The 27568-nt window shown below is 41.2% G+C and overlaps 4 protein-coding genes across 6 annotated transcripts; 1 reads left to right on the top strand and 3 right to left on the bottom strand.

Annotated features, from left to right (window-relative positions):
• Positions 1 to 126: 126 nt before the first annotated feature.
• LOC124201703 (eukaryotic translation initiation factor 4E-like) lies at positions 127 to 1984 on the top strand. 2 transcript variants are annotated; one of them, XM_046597881.1, is made up of 4 exons: positions 127 to 223; positions 498 to 691; positions 762 to 939; positions 1006 to 1984. In XM_046597881.1, the coding sequence occupies exons 1-4, from the start codon at positions 191 to 193 to the stop codon at positions 1258 to 1260; spliced, it is 660 nt and encodes a 219-aa protein (XP_046453837.1). In that variant the 5' UTR covers positions 127 to 190; the 3' UTR covers positions 1261 to 1984. The 2 variants fall into 2 exon arrangements, with proteins under 2 accessions (XP_046453837.1, XP_046453839.1); XM_046597883.1 differs by having other exon boundaries at positions 209 to 375.
• Positions 1985 to 2145: 161 nt separating this feature from the next.
• Positions 2146 to 5930, bottom strand: LOC124201701. Its single transcript, XM_046597879.1, has 10 exons — positions 4793 to 5930; positions 4597 to 4724; positions 4402 to 4511; positions 4251 to 4335; positions 4030 to 4188; positions 3787 to 3967; positions 3511 to 3728; positions 3326 to 3448; positions 3086 to 3237; positions 2146 to 2995 (listed from the first exon to the last, which is right to left on the bottom strand). Exons 2-10 carry the CDS (start codon positions 4699 to 4701, stop codon positions 2641 to 2643), a joined length of 1488 nt encoding a protein of 495 aa, XP_046453835.1. The 5' UTR covers positions 4702 to 4724; positions 4793 to 5930; the 3' UTR covers positions 2146 to 2640.
• A 310-nt stretch (positions 5931 to 6240) lies between these two features.
• Positions 6241 to 8320, bottom strand: LOC124201702 (U3 small nucleolar RNA-associated protein 25-like). Its single transcript, XM_046597880.1, has 8 exons — positions 8176 to 8320; positions 7464 to 8111; positions 7279 to 7397; positions 7045 to 7218; positions 6859 to 6972; positions 6608 to 6788; positions 6413 to 6548; positions 6241 to 6351 (listed from the first exon to the last, which is right to left on the bottom strand). The coding sequence occupies exons 1-8, from the start codon at positions 8197 to 8199 to the stop codon at positions 6320 to 6322; spliced, it is 1428 nt and encodes a 475-aa protein (XP_046453836.1). The 5' UTR covers positions 8200 to 8320; the 3' UTR covers positions 6241 to 6319.
• Positions 8321 to 8426: 106 nt separating this feature from the next.
• On the bottom strand, positions 8427 to 26278 carry LOC124201643 (vesicular acetylcholine transporter-like). 2 transcript variants are annotated; one of them, XM_046597805.1, is made up of 13 exons: positions 25978 to 26278; positions 25800 to 25906; positions 15952 to 16100; positions 13174 to 13374; positions 12906 to 13090; positions 11674 to 11848; positions 11387 to 11612; positions 10923 to 11131; positions 10471 to 10850; positions 10284 to 10406; positions 9990 to 10125; positions 9715 to 9918; positions 8427 to 9534 (listed from the first exon to the last, which is right to left on the bottom strand). In XM_046597805.1, exons 2-13 carry the CDS (start codon positions 25885 to 25887, stop codon positions 9310 to 9312), a joined length of 2301 nt encoding a protein of 766 aa, XP_046453761.1. In that variant the 5' UTR covers positions 25888 to 25906; positions 25978 to 26278; the 3' UTR covers positions 8427 to 9309. The 2 variants fall into 2 exon arrangements, with proteins under 2 accessions (XP_046453761.1, XP_046453762.1); XM_046597806.1 differs by lacking the exons at positions 8427 to 9534; positions 9715 to 9918; positions 9990 to 10125; ... (7 more) ...; positions 15952 to 16100; positions 25978 to 26278 and adding an exon at positions 19765 to 23345 and having other exon boundaries at positions 25800 to 25907.
• Positions 26279 to 27568: the final 1290 nt, after the last annotated feature.

Genomic DNA, 27568 nt, shown 5'->3' with positions numbered 1-27568 from the left:
CCACATTAATTAATTAATTAAATAAATGAAACATGTGAAAAATAACACATTCCGGTCTCAACCGTTTGTCTCATGATGTTTTCCTCATTGACGAATGGCAGAGCCGCAGAGGGCAGAGGATGGGATAGGCATGCGGAAAAATACGTAGTTTAAAAGATTTGGCAACGTTGTGCCATTAGAATGTTAAAAAATGGCCGCCGATATGGAAGAGACTACTCAAACGGTGAGATTCTGTTGCTGATTATTAGTCATTACGCTGGTATCGTTCGATCACAAATAAGCTCTATTCGCATTTTAATACCTTGATTTCCGTACTTTAAATTGAGACATAATTGTAATCGAGTATTCTCCTCGTGAACAGTTCAACAAATGCCGGTAGGGACTGTTGAGTTGTAGTCTTGGACATGCTCTCATTCATTTTTCGCTCTACTTAAAACTTGACAACCTCGTTAATAGTAATTGAAGAGAATTAAGATTTAATTTGACTTCATTTGCAGGAACAAAGCCAACCTTCAGTTGTCACTCAAAGTGTGGGTGAGACAGAGGAAACTTGTGTGGACTCAGACATGTTGATCAAACACCCCCTCCAAAATCAGTGGACTTTGTGGTTCTTCAAACCAGACAGAGCCAAGGGATGGGAAGAGAATCAGCGTGAAGTCATTCACTTTGATACCATTGAAGACTTTTGGTCGTAAGTACCTACATTATTACTCAGTGACTTGTCCTTCCATTCTAATAATTCCATACGATTATCTGTTTAGCACGCACAATCACATCAAATCAGCTAGTGAGCTCTCTGCAGGCTGTGATTACTCATTGTTCAAAGCTGGAATCAAGCCCATGTGGGAGGACCCTAGAAATAACAACGGTGGCCGGTGGCTCATCAGTTTGGACAAGAAACAGAGATCTTCTGAATTGGACAACTATTGGCTTGAAGTGGTGAGTTGCATTTCTTTTACAGTCCATGCAAATTTTCCTTGATTCACATTTTCGTTATGTCTCAAGATACTGTGTCTGATTGGTGAGGCATTTGAGGAATCCAGTGAAGACATTTGTGGAGCTGTGGTCAACATTCGGCCAAAGGGAGATAAACTAAGTGTTTGGACAGCAGACTGCACTAACCGTGATGGCATAATGAAAATTGGCCAGAAACTTAAGGAGAGGCTTGGCATTCAAGTGAAAGGATCTATTGTTTACGAGGCTCACAATGATAGCATGAAAAAGTCTGGATCTGTTGCCAAGTTCAGATACACTGTTTAACACTGGTTTCACTAGTAACAGAATTTACTATCACTATATTCAGCAATGTTGGTTGAGGTTTGAATTTCATACACAGTCAAGATGCTCCCCTATGCCTTGAAACAATATCCTGTTACTGTAAAAAAAAGAACGATTATTCTCCAGGCTGTGGGCAAAAGTAAAACAAAACTGTCCTTTTTGATTGCATTTAGAAAGGGCCACTAAAAAAAGATTTTTTTTTTTTTCTTCTCACTTTGTTTTAAACGAAGCTATCGAATTATGATTAAGAATTTGGTGAGCATGTTTCCTCCTGTGTCTCATCTGTTTGGGAATATTTATTCGAGAAGGGTTATTTTTTTTTCTTTTGTATGCGGCGGAGAACGCCTAGTATCCAGTTTTTCTTCTTTGATTTTTCCTGCTGGTGTACTAATGATTCCCGAAAAAATTGTTTGTCGTTTTCTTGTGGTGAGGTGATGTTCACAGCGTATGTATGATTTTGTGTTTTTTTCTTATTGCTCTTTTCTCGTATGACCAATTTAACCTAGCATTCGTTCACCACCAACCAGCCCTTTCAGTTAGCTATGAACTAGCAAAATTCACGCGTCCACTGTGACGAAACCACTCCTCCATCAATCTTTGTTTAGTTTTTTTTTTATCCTCTCAACTTGTCTGTTGATTGTAACCCTTACTAGTTCTCTCGTTTCTTTGGTTTCTCGTCACTGCAATACATTATTGCATTTGGAAATTTGTTTGAGTAGTCGCTTTTTTAATTATTATTGGTATTTGAGTTATATTCCAACCGTCCAATTTGGAAACTATTGTGCCAACCAAAAAATGGACAGAAAACAAATTTGATTATTTCGTTAGATAGGAACATCTTCAATAGAAAACACATTTGCAAATAAATAATTTGAGAAACACAAATTTATTATATAATCTGATAAGGGAGATGTTAAGATAAGGACCAGGATATGGTGGTTTATGCACCAAGTACTTAAACATTCATTTGCAGGTAAGCTGTGAGTAGCTATCAGTGTTGACATGAATCAAATTAACGTAAAAATAATACAGAGTCCATGCGAGGTGACGACACGTATTGGTATACAACAACTGTGCTGGGACCAGAAGCGATAGAATCCTGTTTAAATTCATTACTCCTTTGGAATACTAGAATAATTACTAGAAAGTAGTTAGGGATTACTTTAAAACTGCGCAAAATACAGGATAAAAAAAGAAAATGCTCTTTTAAAAATACGACATGATAAAGAAGTATACTTCTATAATAGCTAAAGAGAATAATAATAAGAAATAATAAAACAAAATCGTTAGAAAAGTTATCTAAATTTCGAATCGTTCTCCAAAAAGAAAATGCCATCCAAATGTGAGTAGCGTCTCCAGATGTTACATCTGTCTGCGGTTATGGTAAAACCCCTCGGCCTGATCTTGAATTGATAAATCTTGATGTTGTTCGACTTTAATTTCCAATTCCAAGCGGTCCGTGGACGATTTCTGATATTTGGAGAGTTTGAAATACACATTTTCGACGATGAAGCAAATTAAAGAAAGAACATAGCCGATTATCAAGACGTAAAATGCGCCAGAGAAGTTCTTCAAAGTGATCTTTGTCAAATTATTTGTTATCTTGCGCTGCTGCCTATTACGGGCCTCGTTCAAACAATAAGTGACGTTTCTTCGTTTTTGCAGTTCCCTTTCGGTCCACATGTCAATCAGTCCGGCTTGATGCAACTCCATGAACCTGAGCCAATAGAATTCGATAATTAGTTTCTTGCCTTCTCATCTGTAAAGCTAATAGGCTTTTCGTGCGAAGAATTAATATATTCTGTACCCTTTGGTGAACGAACTCGTGTAGGGACTCTTTTTGGGCAGCGCCCAACCCAACGATCCGGGAACCGATTCCGGTTTCCTGGCTAATGCTAGATTGCATTTTCCAGTGGTCTTGTAATCTTCGTCGATGGCGTTGAGCGTTACTTCAAGACCCTATTTTTAATGCATAATTAGTCCTGATCTAAATTCAAAATCTAGCTGGATTCAATCTTGGGTTTTGAATTGATTATTATATATTTACATTTAGGTAAGTGTAAGATTCAGACTTCACCAGTTCAATGCATTCCTTAAACGACACACAACGGGATTTCGACTGAGATCGCATTTTATCACCCAGTTGTTTGTAGAGTCCATCTGCTGCAGCCTGGATTAATTTACAAAATAGGTTCAATGATAGTTCAATTATTTCCTTTCAATTTCAGTTACCGAAACGACGATATCTACAGCAAGCCCTTTGTCAACAACTAGTTTGACGTTTGGGTCTGCAGCAAGGTCTTTGAGGGAATCAACCAGCGGCTCAGCGTTTGAGCCCAGGACGTAAGACGTCAAGAGACTGCTGTAGGAACAAACAAGAACCAAGGCGCCCAAACACCAAGAACCCGCAACAAAATAAACGGCAATTCGCATTCCAGGAAAGTATCCTCCTGCGAACATAAAATGTTTGATAAATTTGATTAACACGGCAGAAACAAATCAACCTACCTTGGTTTATGATAATTCGGAAAATCTCAAAGAATACTCGACCAGCAGTCTGCGGAATACGACGGATCCTTCCGTCACCCGATTGTTCCATGGCAACATTCTCCATACAGTTTATCGGACGAATGAAAAAGTAGATTGCGATGGTCGTTATGGGCATTGCAATCAATATTGCGATCCAAACCTATTTTCCAATATCTATTAGTTTTCTTATAATTTATTGATTACATGTAGTCTTTTTGTTACCAATAACTGAAAAGGTTTCGCAACGGCAGCTACATTGTCCGAAGGCTCTGGCATAGGAATTAGAAGAGCACCAGATGTGTACATGAATCCGCCGGCAAATTCCATAGTGTCGGATCGTTTAGGCGTCGTCACTATGGGTCCAATGATTACGTCGCATTTCTGAAACGAACGGAAATCAAATAGAAAATTGAATAAAGACCTTAAATGTGAAAGTAGTGTACTCCGTTTGCAATATAGTAAGCGAGGCCTAGCAGAGTTTCATTTTGCCTTTCTATAAGACTATCGTTTACTTGCAGAACCGAGTATCTGTTGACCAAAACAAAATGGATGATTAATTGATTACAGTAAAAGAAAAACATGAAAACGGCTTACGTAAAATTAAAGCGTTGCGACAAAACTTTGATAGTCTCGGCTGTTACACCTTTCATTTCAGTGATAAAGCCGGAACTGTTTCTCACCACGTAAAGGTGAACCAATGTTACCTTAAAAGATGATTTTTTTTTAAGCGTTTAGCATGTTTCATAAAAGTCAAGACAAAGATTAATGAAATGTTAATAATAATAATACCTGCGTCCCGACGACCAAATGCTTTCCATTAAGCGCATTCAAATCGCTTGAAATGGACCTTACCAAACTAAGGCAGAACAGCATCCAGATTCCCACTCCTTTCATTGCGGGAATGCACTTCAAGTTTTCTGTAATTACGAGTTAGTTAGCGTAAATAAAATTTTGCATACGGAATAGTTTCTAGAAAATACGTTACATTAATAGTTTCAAAATTTTGTATCAATTCCTGTTATCCAAGACAAACTTAAACATCCGTAATTGCCTGGGATATAAAGATAACTTTTGTCTACTGAAGTTAAAATGGAACTGAGGCAGATGTTTTCGTTTGTTCTCTCACGAAACACCGAATAGGACTGAGCGATATGCTAAGAAAAATCGTAGGTTATTTGGATAAGTTGTAAGAGCGTATCTGCCCGTTAAATGCTGGTCATTGCAATATCGAATAAATTACGCGGTCAATGAAGCTCAGCAATTGAGTTATTCAAATGTACATCCTCTTTTTTTTTATTCTAAATCCAAAGGAATACGCAGAACAATGTATTAGCCTAAACAGAGTGGAAAATATTGAGAGCGGAGAAAGGACATTTCGCATTCAATGCATACATGTTGAGTTTAGCTACAACATCTAGTCCGTCTACTTGCGCATCGATGTTCAATTATTTACCCGGGTTAAATTATTCCATTATACTACATTCTGAAAAACCTTGCACAATTGTAACGGGATTTTTAGTACAATCTTGACGTTATCGATGTATTTATAGTAATATGGGCAATGAAAACTAAATGTACCGTATAATGAAGCAAACCTTACTACGACGCAAATAATAAATTTCAGGGGGATTCAATTCGTTATGTAGATTGAGAGATTAAATGGAAATCGTTGCATTGGTGGGGAAATATTTCGGAGACAAAATAAATGATGAAAACTTATTAATGGAGGCCAGCCTGAATGTGGTTATCTGTTAATGGTAATTGAAATTGACTTACTACTTATGACGGCGCTCATGGAATCTGACTTTGGTCGTATCACCATTCTGACGAGACGAATGATCTTCAGTAATAAATACACCACTAATTAATCCGATTAACAGATATTTGATTGATTAACTTCTAGAAATAACAGTAAATAAATTCAAATACTTGCGCTCCAACGATCAGGTGTCTCCAATTAAGCTAAGCGTCGAAATCGCTTGAGGTTAGTCTTCCATGAACAAACGAAATTAGCATCACGATTCTCTCATCTCGAAACTGTTTTGTTTTTATTTTTTCACTGACGGATTAAATCAAATCAAGATCACCTAACCATGAACGTCGTTGAGTTACTTCCCAGTACAGTTTAGCTTTCAGTCTTTCACCTTACAGCTTAACAGGGAAAGTTTTTAACGATACTGAATACAGCCCTTAGTTCGCAGAGGGACCACCGAAAAGAGACTAAACCAAATTTTGAATAATTGAAAAGTATCGAGAACTTACTCGAACTGCAAAGCCTAAGTTGGTTTCTAAAGTTTTAAGTTGTGAATGTGTTTTCTTCAACAAAAACAATACGCTACCGTTTCTCTTTCAGTTGAAATCACGTACTATTTGTAGGGCAATACAAAATCAATTAGAAATAAAAAAAAAAAATTAAAATACATACAAATTTCGTCGTTTGACCAAAATAAAAGATGAGCTTTTATTTCTTTAAGAATTAAAGCATACGTGAGAAATGTCCCATTGTCAAAATTTAATCACTTTCGTCAAGTTCTTCATCGGCACCTAAAAATAAATAATCTAGAACTATTTAAAACTCCAGGCAAACTACTATTTTACGAAATACCTTCATCGTTTTCGTCCTCTTCCTCATCATCACCGTCGTCACCAGCTTCTTCATCATCATCATCTTCGTCCTCTTCTTCTTCGCTACTTTCCTCTTCTTGTCCGACATCTACTTTCCTCTTTTTACTCGGGGGTTCCTGCAAATACAATGAACTGAAACACACAACTTAGAATCATTTGGATAAGAGTAACTTACGACTTTGGTGCCCCTTGCGGACTCTTCAACCGGTTCGGGTTCTGGCTCCCCTAACTTGGGATTGTCGTGTAAGAATTCTGCGTGAGCAGGGAAAACGTATACTTTCTTTCCCGCAATTTTCAAATTTTTGCACTTTAAAATCTCGGCGACCCTTTCTGTGTTTAACCGAATGGCAGCGTGACTAAATTTTTTAAATAATAATTTTTGATTCCGTGCTTTTTAAGAATGTAAAGAAAAAAAAACTATTTTACCAATATTTAGAAGCGGGGAAGGTTTTGTCGTAAAGATAATATGAAACAGCCTCGGGGAACTGATCGGAAATATCTTTAATAGTGGCATCTTTAGGTACGTCTCGTAACACGACCCTACAAAAATTTAATGGCGTTAAAAAAAAATAACTACTTTCAATGTTTAGACAAGTGGCAGACAAAACTCACGTGTCTTGCAGGATATTGGCAATGGGTGAAATTCCAGGTTTTGTTGATGAACTAGTTGCTGTATTGCCTGCAAATACATCCACTTGTCTTAAACCAGTTTTACGAATGAGGTTTTTTAACCTCTCTGCTGCAGACTTTGCTTCTTCAGGACTAGCAAACTCCACCTTGCAACAGCTTTCATTAAAATGCATTAGGATCTTGAGTTGGGTTTGATAAAAACAGAGTGTTAAATACCTGCTATCCTTCAAAGGAAGGACTTCTAGAATTTTGCTGTCAAGTTGTTTGACAGCATCTTCATCATGGGCCTTGTCAAATCTCAAGAATAATCTGCAGTTATCTGAGGAATTAGAACCCTACACGGTGAAACAGGAAAAAAGTTACATGACACAACATAAGAAGTGTCAAAAAATTACACTCACCTGTCTTTTGAATGATTTCAATCCCATAAGATTAGTAGATTTTACATTTTTATGAGCATCAAGAAACAACTTGGCAGTTTCAAGCGATTCTAGATCTCTGAACAACATGATTCTTTCTTTTTCTTTTTTGTTGGGTGGTGGATTGAGTGAATGAAATCCTTTTAACTTTTCAAGTTCATAGATATCTGGGCCATCTTTGAAGGTAATGTAGAGTGAAAGACCATCTTTAATTTCAGAACCCTTATTTTCCTGGACTTCCTCTTTCTTTTCAATTGGCTTTGTTTTGGTTTGATGGGCTTGTACTGGACGTCCTCCTCCTCTCCCACGATTTCCACGTGCTGATCCTCCTCTTCCCCGGCTGCCCTGTGATGGTCCTCCTCTGCCCCTGCCACCTCTTGGTGGGCCTCTTCCACGACCACCTTGAAAAGTTCTTTTGCCACGATTGCCCTCACCTGATCCTACTTGACTATCACCACCACCACCACCACCTTCACTTTGGTCTCTACGATCTCCACCATTAAAATTTCCTCTCCCTCGGCTTCCACCTCGAGAGCCTCCACGATCGCCTCTTCCTCGGCTTCCACCTCGAGATCCACCACGATCACCGCCACCTCTTCCACGGCCTCGGCCACGTGAAGTAACTACGTCCTAGAAGATTTTAAAGAATAAGTTAGCGATGACCATTTGGAAACCGAAATGCTTGTGGACTTACTTTGAACTGATCAAATTTATTCATTTCATATTATTTAAATCACTCGATATTTAGACAATCAAGACTAATCAAACTGATACCCGACACTGTTTACAGATTCTCACGTGTTCAAATCCTGAGAAGCAGACGACTCTGGAATAACTCAATTGTTCACTACCAGATGGCTAAACTTGGCAACTATTTCAAATTATTAAAAAAAAGAAAATTTTAACTAAGAGAAATGATTTTCGTGATATTTAAAAAGCAAACAATTTCTGCTGATCAGTGTATTGCTTGAAGCACCTGTGACTGGGTATACATCAATATAATATGAGTAATTTCTGTGACGATGTGTAACTTTCGATTCAAATAACAAGGAATATAAATATATAAATAAAACGGCGTGCGTGATGAGCTTGTTAAAGAACAGACACGTACATTGAAAACAAATAAATAAACACTTAAAAAAAATTCCCAACAATTTCCAAAAAACAAAACAAAAATCAAAAACTTCTTTTCGTTTTCGATTTTCCAAAAAATCTTAATGCAAATATCAACACAATAAAGTGACTATAAATAGCCTCAGGCTACACATGTTAACCTTTTTTTTGTGACGCTTCGATGTCAAGCAGCTTGTGTGTGTGCGTGTGTATTATAGGGTCGCCGTGACGTAATAATCCCCCCATCCACAATATATAGCCTCGGGCACCGTGAAGACTACTAGGATCCAGGCTACTAGGATCTTTTTTTTTATTTGATGCGGCCACGATGCGGGAGGAGAAAAAAGCTTTAGATTAGGCAGCGCGTGTCCTAGTGTGTGTTTGGGTCTTATACTTTCTGCCCCGCAACGACCGCACATAGCGGTGGTGGTAGGTAGTAGGTCCTATAACATATATATAAGGGTATTTGCGATGGAGGGGAGCAACAACAAAACTCCTAGGATTGTGGGACCCAGCACAGCGCGTGTGTGAATAAATCACGAAGGGTAAAAAGCCTCGGGGCCATATAGCCAAGGATCGTTAACTTTAAAAACAACAACGAAGAACAAAAACAACAAAGATTTGGGCGTATAGAAAGACAGTTAAGATTGGGTGGAAAATGACTAAAAATAGTTCGAATCGATTCAACTTTGGGGGGGCTCTTTTCAAATTTTTTTCATTTGGGTGGTGGTGGTGGCGATCGATTTTCTAGCATGTCGCCGACCTGGACTAGCGTGTCGGACAATTGACGGACGAAGCCGGCGACGCTGGTCGATTCGCAGGATTTGAAAGCCGATGCGCAAAAGATGACACAATCCGGTTGAGGATTGTAAGAGCAACCGTAGCCGTCGGGGACAACCGGCCCGTAACCCATGAAAGAATCCGCACTGCTGGTAGGAATCTGTCAAAAGAGAAAAAAGAAAAGAAAGAAAACAACTTTTCAATGTACACACACCTCCCAGGCTAACTTCTCACAAAAGGTAAAGAAGAAAATCGATAGAAAATATCGATCCTGCCTTTTTTTCCCCCATTTAGGTGTAGGGGAGTGGATTGAAAAAAAGCAAGGGGAGGAATCAAATACCTGAGAGGTGGAAAGGGCAAAGTGATGAATCGTTTGAAAACTCGGGTCTTGAAAAACGGCTGCGGCTTCGTCCGAGTCGATGTGTTTGGCCAACTGGCGCAATCCCAGCAAATGATTATCCATGCCTTGGCCTAGAATGTTTCTAATCATCACGTCCGTCTGGTTCTCGGCGGCTTTGTAAAACAGACTGATGCGTTCCGCCACCTTTTTTTTGTATAATTCAAATGTTTAGTTTGCGCGCCAAATTAAAAAAAAATAAAAATTTGAATATTCACCGGTGTGTCGGGATCGTCCATGGCTTTGACCCAGGCCAGGGATGCGGATGAAGCCGATCGGATGTTGTCGACTCTGCCCAGCTGGAAACGCCTAGTGGCGGCGCTTTCGTAAGTCGCCACAAGTTTCCCGTGCAATCTATTGTACATCAATCATAAATAAGTCTATTCTCTGATGTGCGCATCATTAGTCAATTTGATGGTTGTTTCCCATCATTCATAATGATTAGAGAAACCTCCCCCTTTCAAAAATTCCTAAATCCTGGCGGGAAAATTTGAAAAGAATAAAAAACCAACTTGTAATAAGTCCATTGGAGCATCAGCTGGATGTAGACGTCGGGACTGACGTTGAAAGTTTTAATGCGATTCTTTCCGTAGGGAGTGAAGCGAAAGACTCGCAAGTCCAAATCCTCCACAAGTCTGTGTCGATAAATAAATGATAAAGCTCGGCCAAGAAAATGGGCAAGTTGTCGTCGTCGTCTACCTGTCGACGTCGGCGGCGGCCGTTTCGATGGCCGTCCGTGTGTCTTCATCGATCTTCCACGTCAGTCTCTTGGGGGCTGGAAACGACGTCGTTCGAGCGCCAGCGCCACCACCACTTTCACTGCCTCCGCCGTTACTGCCTCGCCGCCCTCCATCGTCGTCGTTGTCCAGTGTCGTTAACGTCGACCGGCGGATACGCCCGCCCGCCCTTATTGGCTGCCCATTATCATCCTGTTGTTGTTGTTGTTCTTGTTGTTGGGCCTCTTGTTGCAGGGCCTGGACATTCTCCAGAGCTTTCTCAATGACCTGGACCAAGACGATGCCCTCAGCAGGTGAATGCTCGTAGCAAGTGCCACTGATGCCATCCGGACTGAAGATAAACTTTAAAAAAAAAGATTTGATTTTAAGTTTTACTGGAAAATACAAATGGCCACTGTGTCAAATAATAAATACCTGGACGGTTTTATCGAACCATCGATTGATGGTGTTCCAGTGGCTACCTCCTCCATGGATCATTTGTAGGAGTCGATTGGTGTCGACTCGATGGTTGACCTCTTCATCTTCTACGCCAGAAAGAGGCGGTGGCGGCAGAAACGGTTGATCGATGCAGACGATCATGCTGGACGATTCGATCGACTGCAGCGAGCGAGCGTTGATTAAATCTACACACAAAAGAGAGAAAAATATATCCAATTGAATGAACAAAAGAGAGAACGAGGGAGTCCATTCTTTCTATTCGGGATTCGATTTGGCCGGACCCCGACGAAATGCTTGGCTGGTGGAAAGGAGGGGAGACATGATGAAAAGGGCCGGCTCTCTATATTTATTTTGAGGGGTGTCCGTCCTGGGTGGAAACATTATACAGCAACAAAAGAGGAAAAAGAAAAAAAAAAGGACGAGGGGGATACACACTATACCTTGGAGTAATTGATGACGCCATTGAGCCCAGAGCCGCCTGTTGGCGGTCGTTAGGAGACCCAAAGGAGGGTAGTGCTGATGATGGCTCGACTGAGGCTGCTGCTGCTGGCCGGCTAATGTGCTGCTCTTTTGTCCGTCCGTCGACTCCATAATGGCCGCAAAGTTGAAAGCCATTTCTTCGGCAGACAATCGACACCCTTTGTGGCGAACCTCCAAACGCCAAAACTATTGGGAGAAACTGAAATTAATAATCAATGTCAAATGAAACTTTTTGGCAGCATATTACTTGGCCCTGATGGGCGACGATGATGTGTTCATTCTCGTCCGGAGGTGGGAAACTTCTCAGTTGATCCTGTTCCAGTCCAGGCGTCCGGTAAGAGGCAAACAATCGCTGGTATTGAGCCATGCACAATGGCTGGCCTTTCTCCCTGGAGAGGGCTCGATCCTGAGGCAGCAATTGACTGTTGTTTCGTATAGTATCAACACGGAATTAAAGACATAATTAATCATTATTATATCTAGACCGTATCTAATACACATCAGCGTGTGTGTGTACATGGGCTGCCCATTAATGTCAGGAGCATTAAATATACGGCACGGGGTCTTAGAGACCGATATCCATCACGATTTTGTTTGCCATGTAATAGGGGTATGCATCTAATCAGCTTACACACACACATATATCATCTCGAGGAATTAGCCTTTAATCTCTATTAAATGGAGACCTCGTCTGATTAAACGTGGAGGTAACGGTTGTGACGGCAGGTCATAACATTTTCTACTTTCACTTTGATTTTAGAGGTTAAATTAAAACTATTTTGGGGGGGATTGGGAAATTGTTCAACAATCTAAAAATGTGAAACACATGGTTTTTGGTAAATCATTCCAGTGTTGTTCCTCCATGTAACCCAGACTGTTTTCAAATTTCTAATGATGATACATTTTCAAACTGTTTAAACTAAGAATGATTAATGTACTGCAGCAGAAACACTTCCGGAAGACTTCCAAGACGATTTTAGGTTGACCATGTTTTCTGATATCACCGTGATTTTTAAAATGAACTTGTGGGAACAACACTGGAATGATGTTTGTTACACAACTTGGATTACTAAATTGAATTGCTTATGAATTTAAAAATGTTTATCCTGTAATCTCTACAACCCCAAAGAGCAAACTAGGATTTGTGTGTGCATATTCCAAGATGTTTTGGCACATCAAAACTTACAGGCTTTCCAGATTGACTTTAAATCATTTAAAACAAAACTTGGGCAATACGTTAAACTATTTCAAATTGAATTTTACCTTCAGCTGAATTTTAAAAGCCATGTTTTGCTCCTTAATTTATATGCTTACTCTCATTTTGTTTCAAACTAAATCAAAGCAGACGACACTTATCTTAATTAGTCATGCTTATTAGAAATCGATACAAATTTAAAATCGACATTATTTATCCAGTTTTCTCCCCTAACTTTAACCGGGATATTAATATCAAAATAATATAACTTGTACGTAATTTACCGGTCAATCAATTCCTTGTAATCGAGAATGGCGCTGACGAAATCGGCCACATCTTGAACGAAATTGGGAGCGACGTCTTTGGAAAGTTCTTGACGGCGTCGAGGAAAGGCCATGCCCGGATTGGAATTGACTGGCAAGGCGATGTCGTTGCACATGTACATGTCATCCAACCACCAATGATAGGCCTATAATATAATGCAACCATTTACTTTATATACAAGTTTCCAGGTCTGCCGTGTTATGTAATGGTCATAATCTATAGTAATACCCAATTATCTTCTTTCGATTGTTTCTCGATGAGGAGCTGCTGGAGTTTGGGACCGACGCCGTCGGCCGATAGGAACCGTTCCACTTTGCTCCTAGTCTCGGCCTTTTGCTCCTCATCTCCGACGGCCACTTGGACGGCCTCCAAATAGGAGGCCATCGTTTGCTCCAGCGACGGAACAGGTAATTTCGGCAGCCAGGCAGTCTATCATATTATTACATCAAAGATTTAGGCCTACACACCTGCATCACTATTTTCTAAAAAAAAGGTGTGCACATCATTCCGATCGATATCGAGTTCAGTAATGGCCGCCACCTATTGTCTCTCACACACATATAGGCATGTCTATTATATAATACAACACGTATAAAAAAGGTATATATATAGTAGGAGGTTCATCAGTATGATTTGAAAGGTGTGTACACAAAAGGGCGAGGCCCCCCATCGCGTGTCAATATCGTGAAAGGAGGGAAACACTCCATCCATCCATCTATACAGCCTCCCTCTGAAATGTTTTGATGTTCATACAGTCGACTTGGAACAAAACTCGCACATATCTCTTCTATAATGCTGAGAGAGAGGGGGGGGGGGAGAGATAGTTTCACCTGCTGTCAGAGTTCGCACGCCATGGTGGCCTCAAAAACTTTCGCTCCCGACAACCACATAGTAGACACACGTCATATCGACCACAGCAAGAAACACAACATCGATTTTCCCAGCACTGCTGCTGCAAACCCTCGTGGATGGAGAGAGAGAGGCGTGCGACATCCTCCAGATGCTGCGGGGCATGTTCAATACTACTCGAAAAAACAACATATCTCTCTCTTATATGCGGTTTGTTCTTATAGACATTATCTAGCGCCCAATCGAAATCACGTTCCTATACATCTCTGGGAAGAATAAGAATATGAAAAGAAAAGAAAGAATGTCTACATCAACTGGTCTTTGATGATGATTGAAGGAGAGGACGTACACACACAAAAGTGAACTATTGTGTGTCCTCGTCGATCTATAATACGTCGTGTCTGGCCTATAGACGATGGGAGTTGGAGCGGAAAGTTCTCTCCTTCTTTCTTCAGTTGATGAAGGACTAGACTGCGCTGGTTGGCTCCCCCTTCTATACATTTCCAAAGGCACACACATACAGTAACTACATATACAACAGCGAGGAGCGAAGCAACTGTATGTATGTGCATTACCCCCTCGTGTGTGGAACGCGGAACGTGAGGAAAATACCTTAGAGGGTCGCCGCCACCGACGCTCCTAACGTCGGGACGCCACATCCCCCTCCCCCCTCTACCTCGTTAAGCCACTAGAGACTTTCTCCCTCTCAATCGAGAAATCTTATTCGGTATTCCGTCGATGTATTATGGACGAAAATCAGCAGCCCGCCCGCCCGACCAACCGTCGATTTTATATCTAGACGAATAGGTTTTAAATATTAGGGCATTCAAGTCTCATTTCACGCTAGGCCTACTAGCTTTTTAAAGGTGCAAAAGAAAGCTGTAGCCTATTATATTTAATCAAATTGTAGAGTTGACAAAACAAATCGAGATGCCGTATGTAGGCCTACAATCTACGGCGAAACACTTTCCATGTTATAGGGAGGCCCGCGTGTGAATCCCAAGGTGGAAATATAAGAAAAGAGAACTGGAAAAATAGGAGCCGCACCCAACACACAGCACTGTATGTATGTGTATAGATCTATATAAAACGAAAGAAAAAAAAGACGATAGGAGAATGAAAGAAAATAAGAAGAGACGCGGAACGAAAAGAGAGAAGCAAGAGCCGCCTCGAGGGAGCCTTAACTTTGTTACCTTCTCTTTTTCTTTTTGTTGTTATATGGAGGAGTTGGTATATATAGGAGCCAGGAGGGGTATTAAAGGGGGACGGAATGGCGGATGTAGTACTGGTACCAACAACTGTATAGTCTGCAGACTCCCCACTTTAGACTCTCTCTCTCTCTGTTCGAAGCCCCTTCAGGGCTGCAGCCCGTAGGCTATATAGCTCGCTCAACCTCTACACACGTATATAAAGCTATATAGCACTTTCGTACTATAGGATCGACTCCTATATAGCCTACATATATCGCCGGAATAGCAAATGAGAGTCAAGCTGCCTTTGGTTCAACTTCATTTCTTTTCCAGCGCACAACTTTTCCGATGAAAACTGTGCCTATACTAGAGCTCATTCGCAGTTTGATTTTAATGTTGATAACTAATGAAACTTTTAATTCCCTTTAGATTCGTGGAATTTATTTATCAGCTCGAATATAATGCTGCTGGGCTGAGTGTGACGCTCGCGTGGACTGAGTGAACTGTGTGTTACGATGGTCCGCAATTGACTATGCGAGTTCACACTGGCGGATTAGAATATTTGATGAACGAAGCGAAAAAACTTCAAAAGATACTATAGGCGCTTTTTTGTTTTGCTTCGTTTGCATAATATACATCCTCCCGAAAAGACCATTTTTATTATTCTTGGCGTCGTGAATTTTAAAATGCAAAAGCCGGTCAAAAGATGTGTGTGACTTATCTCGTAACCCACGGGGAAAATCTGCCCTCTTTATATCTTACGTCACAATTTATCTAAATATAAGCACACGCGCCCCATCATCATATGAAATCAAAAGAATCTCGTATATTATGTACAGGGTCTATACACTAAATTGAATAATGTATAATGTTTAAAAAAAAAGGGAGGAAACCCCTTCAAAATGTTTTAAAGTGACTCATTCTTATATGTATTTTAAAAGGGAAAATTGTATCAATAAATATATACTTCCAGACTCGTCATGTTGTCGTCGGTTGTCGTACGGATGCTGCTGATGTAGACTGCTGACGAGTTGATTCGTCCTGATGATGATGTGAAGCCGGCCCAACTCTTATTATTCTCCCTCGTCAAAGGTAGTAGTAGCAGCGGTACTCGTCCTTGTGATGTCGTTATAAAAGAAGAAAAAGAAAAAGAAGAAAAAAGTAGAGTGAATAATATAAAAGTGCGCAGAGAGTTGGATGAAAAAGGGGAAGCAGCAGCAGCTAGAGCAGCAGGGGAAATGAACGGGGAGAAAAAAGGGAAACTAATTCAATTAGATCCAATCGGAGAAAGTGCACCTGACTTTTCAAGAATCACGTACTACCGTCTAGGGTTTTTTTCTTTAAAATTTAATTTTGAAAGTCTACACACCGGGAAAGAAAAAAGGGCGTTTCCGCATTTATAATAAAAGCTTCAGATTTATTTAAATCCAGAAATATATAGCATACGTATAGTATAAACTGAGCGACATCAACAATTCCTACTGCTGTCTAAACTGTATCCCATCAACTGCGCTACATATTTATATAATGTCATATTAGGCCTACATTAAGCGCTATGTGCGTTGCAGGAATATATAAATGTTTTATAGGCGTGTGTGACCAAGTGTGTGACGTTTTTGTGTCTAGCCCGGAGGTCGATAAAGATGATGATGAGCTCCGCTAGCATCTCGTTCTCCATATATATTTTGAGAAGAGGATATAATTACGATCCAATTTGCCCAGTTGTGATTGCTTTCCCCCCACCCATGATGCCGCTGCTGCTGCTGGTAGATGTATGTATACAGCATCATCTATCCATTAGCGAATCCGCGTACATAACGACCGAGCGCCAGCTCCAGACACATTCTCCAGCAGCAGCTATGATGTTGATGCCCTTACACAATCGATAAAATCCTTTTTTCTTTGAACCCAACAACTATTCGATCAAAAGCCAATCGTAGGTATCTAAAATTATATTATAGGCCTATCTGTGCATAGCTAATAATACAATATTATGTAGGCCTAATATGAAAATAAAAATATTCCTTTTTGCACGCCGAACAATATATAAATGTATATATGTCTTTAAATATATACAACCAAATCTAATCCATCATTCATAAGGGTAAAAAAAGGCTTATAGATTATTCGGATCTTTTCGTCCTCTCTGACGCTATTTAGAAAAACATTTTAATATTCGAATGGCGTGTGCGTGATTCTGTTATTCTTCTCAACCATACTATCCCGGTCACGTATATAAACGAGCCTGGACCGAGGAATATAGCTAACAGAGCACGCGACCTCACATTATATTCTTTTCATCTCCTTTTCTTTTCATGATGTACAGATTTGTATGGGTTGCAAACAGTTTAACTTTTGCCAAAAGAAAACAAAAGTTGTTGGCTGTTTTATAATCTGATGATGGCCGCGACGATGTCCTCAATTGACACGAAGCCTATATATAAAGCCCTTTTGCCTATGTATGTACATTGGGTTAAATGCTGGAGAAAATCCCATGGATTTGTGCGCGTAGGCCTATAGTACAGACGCACACATTCGTTCCGCTTTGGTGAAAGGCAAGAAAGAAGAAGATAGACCCATATCTTTTCATCCCTCTCACCCTCTACAACTCGACACCCTCCCCCCTCACCCCACGTATACACAATATGCTATGGAAGCCGAGTCGAATCGTGGCTGTTATATATATGTTGCACCGGAAAGATGTATTACTTGTATATCAGCTTTCTTTTCTTTATATATATCTACGTCACTAGCTGCGCGCTGTGTGTCTAATCACAAAGAATGTTTGAACGCAGAGTTGCGTGACTGTCTAATATATGCATGGCATCGCCTTTAACACAGCACCTTGGATCGATTCTACAGTATCGATAAATTACTCCCGCGCCTATATAAATATTTAAACCATTCGCAATGACATAAGACTAAACTTCCAAATTGTATAACGATCGCTATCAACAATCGTCGTAATGTTCACCTGAAATATCCTTAAAGCTTTCACATACAGTTACATCACCATATTATTATATTATTATTCCAAGACGTAAATAATATATAAGGGGGTCTACAAATGTTGGAAACTGGATATCTAGCTGATATTTACACAATCTGCATGTCAAAACTCTTTAGAGAACTATGGCCGCCCACATGCAGTTCCAGCAAGTTATATCATCTCAGCAGCACAGCAGCGCTAACTATATACTATCTCCGTTAGCCAATTATATATCACACACCGCTCCTATACTTTTGTGCACAGGAGCTATACAACCCCCCACCCCACCCACATCAGCAGCTCCCTCCGTCGATACATAAACTCTGGAGGGCGGCACGCGTTCTATGTGGGAGCCGCTAATGATGTTGAACTCATTAGCCGCGCCTTATTCCACATCCTCCCTTTTCGCCATCACCCCATCTAACCCCGGCAGTCTATACACAGCAGCCAGCCAGCACGTATGTATATGGAGATGAATCACCAAGGGCTAAAGGGATAGACGCCCTCGCTTGCTGCACCATCTTCTTGAATCATCATCCAGGCGTTTGAGTAGAGAAGGAAAAACTTTTATTTTTATTTTTGATTCGCCTTCTTCTTATATATTTTATTAGAGAGAGAGCAGCTAAGGCAAGCAGCTCAACCCTCCCACCTCTTTTGATGATTCGAGACGAACCCAAAACTTTATATGATGCTGCTGCTGTGGGATGATGATGATGATATCCCCGCACTTTCTTAAATGACAGGCGACATCATGTCTTATTCCATCTATATTTATGAGTCCATTCCAGCAGCAGTCGGATATATAACAGCTCTTCAAATTACCTCCTTTTTTTGCATCATCCATTCGTGAACTATATCCATTTTCTATATGTGCATAGTTTTTCAAAAAAAAAAAACATGGAAGGAAAAAAATCTATAAGGTCAAAGGATTTTCAGGTGAATGTACCCTGACATTCAGACCTGAATAAAATGAATTTAGATATATATTCCCATATACACTCTAAACTGGAAACTATAGCCTACTATATATCTTCCCCTTTCTTGTTTCATTCGACGTCTATACTATAATGTTGCCGAATCATTTTTTGATGCGATCAAAGAGAATGGTATAAAATCCTTTTTTATATTATATTCGAGCTTATTTTCTTATAATATATATAAGGGAAACGCGGGAGTATGGAGGGTTGAAACTTGTATATTAGACAAGCACAACATCAGAGAAAGAAAAGTAAAGGAATCGGCGGGAAAGTCTATATGTGTATCGACCCGCCCGCGCCGCGCCAGCTCCTATTCGGTGCTCACCAGGGACTTTGGGGAGGAGAAATTGGAGTGACCTTTAGGAGCAAGAGCAATTCTCTTCTTTTAGAATCTCACTCAACTTGCCGGGCATCTCTTATTTTTTCTCTTTTTTCTTCTCTCCCCCCACCCCATCCATCGGGTAATGTAATAGCAGTTAGATTATTGTAACAGGGTATTCTCCGTTTGAACAAATCGATTTGTTTGACAGTTTCGTTTCTCTTTTTATTATTACACCATCACACAGCAGACAGACAGACAGAGAGAGAGAGAGAGAGTGTTTGGAAATGACAATTTCATCCACTTTTTTGTTGGTTGTCGCCATATACTTTTTAATTATGCAATACACAGCACGATCAGAAATCGATAACGTAATGAAGACAGGTGCTGAATAATGTGTAATCAATTAAAATAATAGCTATTAGGCCTACGCGGAGGGTGTTGGTGGCTAATGGACAATGATATTTTTTCGTTTTTTAATAATAATTTTAATTCTAATTGATTAAGAATATTTACAAAGAAAATTCACGCACAAATGAACTGTTCCCTCTCTCTGCCTTTCCCAATAGAATCATTCCTGTACACCTTTTCTTTTCTTGAAATTAAAATCGACTAAACATTAAAGACTTCAAACTAAAAGAATTTTCCATTTGCCCATATCAATTAAAAATGGCGATTGTATATAATTAATAATAATAAAGAAGCGATTGACATTGATATGCTTTTTTTTATGTTTGTATGTATAATAAGTATGTGGAATAATAAGACAACAAATGATGAGAATTTCGAAACAGAAAATTTCATTCACGGTCAAAGCTCTAAACTATATCGATTTTCTAAATACCAATTTGTTAATATCGTTACATCTTCAAAAACGAATTGGCGATTTTTGTTTTTGTTTTTTCTTCTTCAATATTGAATATATTACTTTTATCAAATTGGAGGGAGGAGAGCTCTAGGGCAGACCACTCAATGGTTTGCTAATTTTTTAAAAATTAAAATTAAGAAAATGATATAAATCAAATCCGGGAAGTTATTATTATATATATATGAAACTGCGCGCTGTGATCTTCTTTTGTTTTGAATGAATTAAAGGGGGTTTGTATTACATTAAAGGGTCATGCATATAACACACTTTATTGCATGATACACACATCGACGATGATACGATATAGCATATAATAGCGAGAGAGAGAGAACATCCCTTTTATGGAATATCCCTTTTCACGATTTTATTAATTATCAGTCTATAATAAAATGATATCGAATAAAACCGGGGCCAACGAACGATAATAATTCATATGATAATTATAATAGATTACTACCGGAAATTTGTCGAAAACTTGGAAAATCGCAGAAGATAATAATAATAATACATATAGTACACATTATAAATTATAGGGTGTGTGAATTTAATCTAACTAAATTAAATTAAATCATTCAATCGAATATCGTTCAACGACCAGGGGGGAGGGGGTCAGAAGGTAATTCACTTTTTCGTGTATCGGTCGCTTATTACATTGAATAATAATTCTTAATTGTTGTTTTTTTTTCGATATAGGTGAATAATAACACACTACAGGCTATCTTATATAATTATATCATTATTAATTATATATACACACACTTATAAAGTATATAGAAATTAAAAAGGATCGACAGCAGCAGATGCCAAAGTATAGACATGTAGAGAAAATGTTTCTATATAGAATTAATTGAAATATAACCAAAAACCATAGACGATAGGCTAATTAACTCTAATTCATTTTTGTCTGTGCCAATGGGAGAGGGCGCCGGGTTATTTTAAAAATCGAAAAGAAGAAATTGGTTTGGTATAATATGGAAAACTTTCAGGATTGTTTTTGGTGGTTGTCATTGAATTAATCCCAACTGGCCAGAAAAGGATTGGATTCCTGATGTCTGGTGGCGGCCGCAGTGGCCGTCGTCGTCGTCTCATTATTAGCCGGCCTTTGCGTCATTTGAATTTTCGTCGGCAGCGGCGGCTTAGGCGGTTTGGGTTTGTTGTTGCTCGTCTCCTGGATGTTGTTGCGGTTGTTGCTGTGATAGCCGTTGGTATTACCGCCATCGACGTTGGTGTCCTGCTGATGCTGTCTAGCGCTCCCGTATTCCAGGTGATTTTTCGGCTGGGAAGACAACGGATTGTTGGCGCTCATCTGGTACCGTTGCTGCTGGCCAGGAGCCGACTCCTGAAGGGCGTACGTCTGGTATTGCTTGTCCGGCGGGTCGGACATGAGAGGAATAATGTTCGATCCTCCACCAGCGATGCCGGAGAATCCGTGACCGATGGACGGCATGGGCCCCAGTCCAGTCATTTCCTCACCATCCTGGGCGCCGAACGGCTTGTACTCGTAAATGTGGCGCAGGAGCATCAGGACCGGGCAGAAGAGCAAAGTGGACACGGCGATGCCGATGTTGAGGGCCAGGAATCCGATGGAATCGACAACTCCGCCGGCGATGATGGGACCGATGGCGTAGGCGAACGAATAGGAAATGTCGGCGATGGCGTAAATGCTGCCGTAGACGCTGACGTAACGGACGTCCACCACGTAGCCCATGGTGGGCAGGAGGGCCGTGTCGATCAGGGCGATCCCGAAGCAGATCCCGCAGATGGGGATCATCAGGACCCAGTAGGAAGTGGCGAAGGGGATGATGAAGCAGCAAAGGCCTTCCAGGGCCAGGCCGAAAGCGGCCATAACCCAGGTGTACTGCGGGTAGCGGGCCGCCATACGGACGGTCAGGACCACGCCCAGGACGTGCGGGAAGAAGGCCGGCAGCCAGATCATGCCCAGCTGCCACTGCTCGACATTCATCGTGTCCATCATCCAGACGGAAATGGTGGGCTCCAGGAAGGCCAGCGAAACGTTGGCCATCATCAGGGCTCCTGAGCAGACGGCGATGTAAGGATCCATCAGGAGTCGCCAGATGGGCGTGCCCACTTGGGGTCCGGCCGAAGCTCCCGCCGCCAAACTCACGACCGACGTCGATTTTCCCAGTTGGCTCATGCCCCTGGGCTTCATGACCAGTTTGAGCATCAGGGCGTCGACCAGACAGACGAGCGACAGGATCAGGAACGGCAGCTCCTTGCCGGCGAATTCGTAGAGCAAACCGCCGAATGGCGGCGCCACTAGACATCCGAAAGAGATGAAGGCCAGGGCGATGCCCAGGGCTTTGGTTCGCTCGCTCTCCTCGGTAAAACGATCGGCGATCATGGCCAATCCGCTCGTGTCGGCGAAGGCCGAGCCGACGCCCTGCAGCGATCGGGCGAAGAACAGGACGCCGTAGGATCGGCCGCAGGCGAAAACGGCCGTCGAGAGAAACATGATCGTCAGACCGATCATCATGGGCAGCTCGTAGCCCACCCGATCGATCAGCGCTCCCGAGAACGGGTTGATCATCAACTGGACGATGGCCTTTGAGGCGAAAAGGACCCCAATGGCCGCATCTTCCCCTTCGTAGACGACGACGCCGTTGACCAGGTGGAGGCTGGTCCGGTTGCCTGGAACGCTGTAATTGCCGGTGGTGTTGACGTGCCACCTGCTGGGCTCCGTCACGTACTCGCCGCCTTCGATGTGAGTGTCCCAGGCCCCGATCGTCCTCAAATAGTCCGGGATGATGGGCACGATCACCATGTAGAGCATGTTGTCCAGGAGCAGGGCGATCGAGACGATGACCAACACCAGGCGGCGCTGGGTGTGCGGCTCCCTCACCTTCTCCATGATGATCTCCTTGGCCAGGGACAGTTCCATGTTGAGGAATGGGATCATCGGCATTTTGGCGCTTTTTTAAATTTGAATTTTTCGGTTGAGTTGTTCAGGCGGGAAATTTGAATGCGACGAATTCAAAATAATTTTGTTGTTGAATGAATTTTTGATCGAGGCTTTTGATCGATGGATTCGGTGCTGGGTTAGATATCACTTGACAGTGGCCATTGTTTTTATTTATTCGGAGGAGGGGGAGGGTTTCAATCGAATTGTGATGGGATGGAGGGAGGGAAGGGCGAGGTCAACGAGGTTCTCTCTCTCTTTTCGCTCTCGAGTCGCTCCGCCTTTTTCAATCTACACGGAAAGAGACAAACAACAGAAAAAATCAAATTCAAAATAGGAAAGAAAATCAATTTCTTTTCATTCACAATTTTGCAGGAAGACAAACGAGGATTTTTCGGTGGTGCAATCGAAATGACATGTATTTATAAAACATAACAAAAAGGATCGAGGACAAAAGCGAGAGATCCTCGTTGGTACCGCCCCTTATTTAGACTTAAATAAATAGAACTAAAATTAAATCTAAGTTTGTGTCGTCTGCAGCAGCAGAAAGTTATAAAAAGTTTTCTTTTTCCGTCAGATATAAGAGGAAGCGGAAGAGAATAAAATCAAAAAAAAGATGAAAAGCTTTTTCCTGTGTCCCCATTTAAGGGCTCCTATCTAAAAAGAGAGGAAGAGACGACAACACAAGGAACTAACGAGCGCACCCTCCTATATAGTATGTCCTCTGCTGTGACTTCCGCACTTGACAACGGCGCAGAGTTATTTTATAATCACCTATTCATTTGGTATATATACATCTTTTCCCTCTATACACATTTATATTTCCTATATACGTATATCTCATTTGCATGTATGCAAATTTCTTGGGATTATAATCGGCTATAAAAGATAATCAATTGCGACCTCCTATTCAATGTGATGTGTCTCAAAATACAGGCGAAAGGTTGTGATAGTGTTGGTCGCCTAGCAACGGCGGCAGCCCCTTATACTCCCCCGCTCGAATTTGTACCTCGCTTTTTCCTTTTCCCGGCGACCCTTTTATGTGTGCCGTCATGTCCTCAAGAGAGTTGTGTTGTTCCATCACAGGGAATATACAACATTTAGATGGCACACACGCAACGCTCTTTTGCCCCTGTGCACTGTGCTGTGTGTATATTCAATAATTCACCAGTACCTGGATGGAGGGGGGAGACCCTGATCAATAAGAGACCAGCAGCAGTATATATAGTTGGGATATATAGTCTAAGAATCAAATGTTATAGAGAGCTGAGAAATAAAGGAGCTGTATAATATTTGATAGTGTCTGTGATGATGATGATGATGCTGTGGGTTTTAGATCTCGGTGGGAGAACGGACAGCTGGAGGGGAAAAACAGGAGCGTGATGTGAGTGAGCTGATGGGTTTGGTTATTATTCCAGATGATATTTCACGCTTGGACAGGATCTCTTTTAACAGGATGACCTTTTATATATGGCGGAGGGGGGATATAAACTAACTGGCAAAAGGAATCAATCGCCATCAGCAGCACAAAAGGAAAAAAGACATCAGTCAACAGGGTGGGTGTGGGCGCCGCGTTGCTATAGCAACATACAAAACAAGCCCCCGCTCATAATGAAATCATCGCGCGGCTATCACCTACCATCCATTTTTCGGTATAGAATTTGTTCTTTTTTTTTTAAATCAATCAAAATGATTTGCACATAGAAAATAGGCCTAACGAATTGAGGTCGACCTTGCCATGCGTCCAGCCTAGACAATGTCACTCTCATTTGATCTAATTATCTCGGAAATGAATCGGAACGTGCCGACGGATCGTCAAGGACACACATCTACTCCCCCCGGTAACTCGAAAGAAAAATTTTCTATTTTTTGAAATCGACCCGTTTTTTTTTAATATTTTCACGATTCAATGCACAACATTTTGATGCGTGATGATAATAATGAGCTCCCGATATCTCTCTGTGATCATCACCAAGGCAACACGGAACAATGGGACTCACTCTAAAACGCGTAGGCAAATAATAAAGAATAATATTCCTCCGTGTTTTGTCTGATGGTGATAGAGAGACCCTCTTTCTTTTTATTATCTATACATGGCGAGTGTACAGCAGCAGTACAACACACTCGACATGTTCGAAAAAGAGGGGGACCGTGAAATGTGGGGTGGTGCTCGACGCGTTTATTCATCATAGAGAGGGGGGGGGGGAACCCGACATCATTATAAATCTAAACATAAGAGTATGACAACAAAATAACTTGCTGCTAGAAATATAAAAGTTTCTTTTTGGAACATGTTTTACCGACAGCCCTGCGAGATGAAATAACGTATGAGGTGCTTTATATATACTATAAGATAGAGAGTTGGTCAACCCTGGATGTGACGGGTTGGCAATCGGCTGCACAGTCGGTGGTCCCTTATAAATAATCGTCAATATTCTTGGATATATAAAAATGTACATGGATATAAGACTGCTGGGGCTGGGCCTATTCTCATTTCTTTTGATCAAAGGTGAGATAGAAAATGTTCTATATAGGATGTATATAGTTTCGGGGTGTGGGTTTGATATTTTTTATTTTCTCTCCCCTCCCTACTACCACAATGACGTCAACGTGGGGGGAGGGTAACTAATTATTTAGGGGGAGAGATAGAAAAAAAAACAGGAGGGGGTGGAAATGTTGCACAGTTCACCTTTTTTCGTCCTCTTAGATATCAAAATATGCAAATCAATTTTTTTCTTTTTTTACCTTGGGGTCTCGATCGGTCAATTCGATGATGCAAATGGATCAAACTGCTGATGATTCCGGTTGAATTTCTACGGATGTTTGGCAACATAAAACCGGTCCGCAGTTGTCTTTGAAAAAATCAAAAAATTTTAAAAATTTAAATGGCGCGAAATTTAAATTTTTTTACAAAATTTCTTACCAGATGATGTCGTTGTTTTCGAAAGGATCGGCGGATGAAAATTCCTTCACATGGAATAAAAAAAAGGAATTTTTCGGGAATTTTTGTACAAAATTTGGTTTTATTTTTGTTTTGTAGTGGCGCGGGGGCTCCTTGTGGGCTCCTGCAGATCCCGGCGTTCCGTTTTCACCGTTTCGCTTGGCCGTTCGAGACTGCGGGACCTTCCGTCGATATTGCGGGCAAACGGAGAGTAGGCAAGGACAAAAGCAACACGCCCCCCCGTCCGCACCAAAAGTGGGACGAGCCAAGGAGCGCAGGAGCCAAGCGATTTTCCCTCCTTGATTTTAAGGATTTCGCCATCAGGTTTGCGCGCTCCTTGAAGGAAAAGGTTCAAAACCTTCCGTCCGTGTGTGTGGGGGCGGGAGCTCCTTCCCGCTCCAGGATCATGCGCTCACGAAATTCTATCACGGCGGCCGTGAAAAAGCCACGCCCATCGCATCGTGCGGGATTGGACGCGTTCACCGGCTCGTACGCTAAAGCCCACGGGGGGTGGGAGGATCGTCTGATGCGAAAAAAAGTTTTTTAAAGCCCCCCCCCCCCTCCCACCGTCCACCTCCTTTCGATCCATCACGCGCGCAGCCGCCATATTAGACGCTCTCCCAGGTGGAAAAAATAAAAGTTGTTTGAATATATTATTTGCTCCATAACATCATCTATACAAATCTTCCGGAGAGAAATAACCAAACTGTATACACATAATACAGAAACTCTGTGACGTCTTAACTATTGACGTCGGAAACTATTTAGACCTCCCACAACCCTGAGGGGGGGCTTATTTAGGAGAAACAAAAGCAGAAAGCGGCCATTTTGAATTGGATGGATCGGTATTATACCCCCCTTATAAAAGTTTGCCAGACGTCATTCAATCGATTCAACTATATAAACCAATGGACATAGTTCTATCCATTTCAAGATGTATACACACGTAATGGAGAAATATATACCTTATGGTATTATTAGGAGCCATTGCGGTCAATAGGTCAAACTCTATTGATGTGCTGTGTAGGGTCCTATATAGCCTTGAGCGGTTACATCAATCTTGTTACGGTTGATCATGTCTTTAATTCGCCGCACACCTCCAGAGACTTTGCGACAGGAACGTGATGGAAATGGAATAATAATATTCTTTTTGTTGTGCTCTGCAGGATCGGAAAATAAATAAAACATGAAAGAAATCCCCCAGTCAAGTCCCATATATACATCCAGGTGAATCACTGATTAACTTGAATGTATAAAAGGATATAGAGATATCGCAGGATCGTTACTATATTAAAACATCTTTTTAATGTGTGTGTGTATATACCTTTGGGTTGTTTGTGTGTAAATATTTATTTCAACAGTTTGGGGAGATGATGATCAAACAGCACACGGGAGAGACAGGGGGGAGAAAACGATTGGACGGGGATCTTGGGATGTAGTATCATCTGTCAGCTAGAGAGATCCTTGATGCTGATATGCTTAGATGCTTCCTCCTCCGCATGTCTCTCTCTCTTATAATATTGTAGATGTAATTTTATCCATCATACACAGCAGCAGCCGTATAAACATTATA

This window comes from Daphnia pulex, chromosome 9 (genome assembly GCF_021134715.1).
Source record: "Daphnia pulex isolate KAP4 chromosome 9, ASM2113471v1".
NCBI classification, from domain to species: domain Eukaryota; kingdom Metazoa; phylum Arthropoda; class Branchiopoda; order Diplostraca; family Daphniidae; genus Daphnia; species Daphnia pulex.
This window is presented reverse-complemented; position numbering and strand designations above follow the sequence as displayed.

Excerpts from the sequence above, each read along its gene's own strand:
- LOC124201703 (XM_046597881.1), top strand. The coding sequence starts at position 191 with ATGGCCGCCGATATGGAAGAGACTACTCAAACG. Across the intron at positions 692-761 it reads ACCATTGAAGACTTTTGGTC|CACGCACAATCACATCAAAT; the intron begins GTAAGTACCTAC and ends TTATCTGTTTAG. Across the intron at positions 940-1,005 it reads ACAACTATTGGCTTGAAGTG|ATACTGTGTCTGATTGGTGA; the intron begins GTGAGTTGCATT and ends TTATGTCTCAAG.
- LOC124201701 (XM_046597879.1), bottom strand. The coding sequence starts at position 4,701 with ATGAAAGGAGTGGGAATCTGGATGCTGTTCTGCCTTAGTTTGGTAAGG. Across the intron at positions 3,729-3,786 it reads CCGAATTATCATAAACCAAG|GAGGATACTTTCCTGGAATG; the intron begins GTAGGTTGATTT and ends TTATGTTCGCAG. Across the intron at positions 3,238-3,325 it reads AATCTTACACTTACCTAAAT|GGTCTTGAAGTAACGCTCAA; the intron begins GTAAATATATAA and ends CATTAAAAATAG.
- LOC124201702 (XM_046597880.1), bottom strand. The coding sequence starts at position 8,199 with ATGAATAAATTTGATCAGTTCAAA. Across the intron at positions 8,112-8,175 it reads ATAAATTTGATCAGTTCAAA|GACGTAGTTACTTCACGTGG; the intron begins GTAAGTCCACAA and ends AAAATCTTCTAG. Across the intron at positions 7,219-7,278 it reads CTTCCTTTGAAGGATAGCAG|CTGTTGCAAGGTGGAGTTTG; the intron begins GTATTTAACACT and ends TTTTAATGAAAG.
- LOC124201643 (XM_046597805.1), bottom strand. The coding sequence starts at position 25,887 with ATGTTGCCAAACATCCGTAGAAATTCAACCGGAATCATCAGCAGTTTG. Across the intron at positions 13,375-15,951 it reads ACAACATGACGAGTCTGGAA|ACTGCCTGGCTGCCGAAATT; the intron begins GTATATATTTAT and ends ATAATATGATAG. Across the intron at positions 10,407-10,470 it reads GCCGCCGCCGACGTCGACAG|ACTTGTGGAGGATTTGGACT; the intron begins GTAGACGACGAC and ends TTATCGACACAG.